This window comes from Lutra lutra, chromosome 3 (assembly GCF_902655055.1).
Source record: "Lutra lutra chromosome 3, mLutLut1.2, whole genome shotgun sequence".
Taxonomy (NCBI): domain Eukaryota; kingdom Metazoa; phylum Chordata; class Mammalia; order Carnivora; family Mustelidae; genus Lutra; species Lutra lutra.
Window position 1 is genome coordinate 70,871,727 of NC_062280.1, and position 774 is coordinate 70,872,500.

The window sequence follows — 774 nt, forward strand, 5'->3', positions numbered from 1 at the left end:
TCATTGCTATCATCTTTCAAAAACTGTCCATCTACAAATTAATTAACTTTCTTGAGACGAATCCCTGGTATACTATTCTTCTGATTCCCATGAAAGGCTCACTTTTCAGATACAACTGCAGCTGCCCCACACTGCCAGTGACTGTGTCACACACACGCCTGGAAATTCTGTAATCAGCAGCCACCAGGTGCCGTATCGCATTCAGCACGCCACAGCCAGTCAATACAGACATCCCCAAACACACCAAGGCTGGTTTTGTCAAATGTTTTATTGAGTGTAGACATCTGGAGTACTGTAAAACATGCATTATCTGTAGATTCAAAAAAGGAGCAAGCCACATTGTCCTCACTGTCAAATGTGTCAGGCTTGGCGTACATGATGGAGATTAATGAAGTATCATGAGAGTAATATGGTTCCTGAAAAGCTTCTACAATTTGGAGTAGGGTCTTAATCACGTGAAAAGCAAAGCTGTTCACATTCAGTGAACTTGCATTTCATTGGAGGTACACAGTATTTTAATTTTAAAACAAAAATAATTCTGTTTTTAGAAGATTCCCATCCCCCAACTTTATTTTCCCCTCAGTTTTCAGAAATGTTAATTTAAAAAAATCATATCCATTTTGGGAAGTTGGACATTTATCTGAACAATAACTAAAATTTATTTCTTCTTCGGTTGCTGAGGTGTATTAAATTTGAAGAAGATAATATCTCCATCTTCAACAATATAATTTCTGCCTTGTTGTCTGTACTTTCCAGCAGCCTGTAAAGAAGAGA

At 37.7% G+C, this 774-nt stretch overlaps 1 protein-coding gene across 1 annotated transcript in view; it reads right to left on the reverse strand.

Moving 5' to 3' along the window:
- Positions 1 to 250: 250 nt before the first annotated feature.
- OLA1 (Obg like ATPase 1) overlaps positions 251 to 774 on the reverse strand; it is a 180,668-nt gene continuing 180,144 nt past the window's right edge. Inside the window, exon 11 of the mRNA XM_047722194.1 lies at positions 251 to 760. Coding sequence (XP_047578150.1) covers positions 659 to 760 — 102 coding nt within the window. The 3' untranslated portion in view covers positions 251 to 658. The remainder of the gene's footprint in view (positions 761 to 774) is intronic.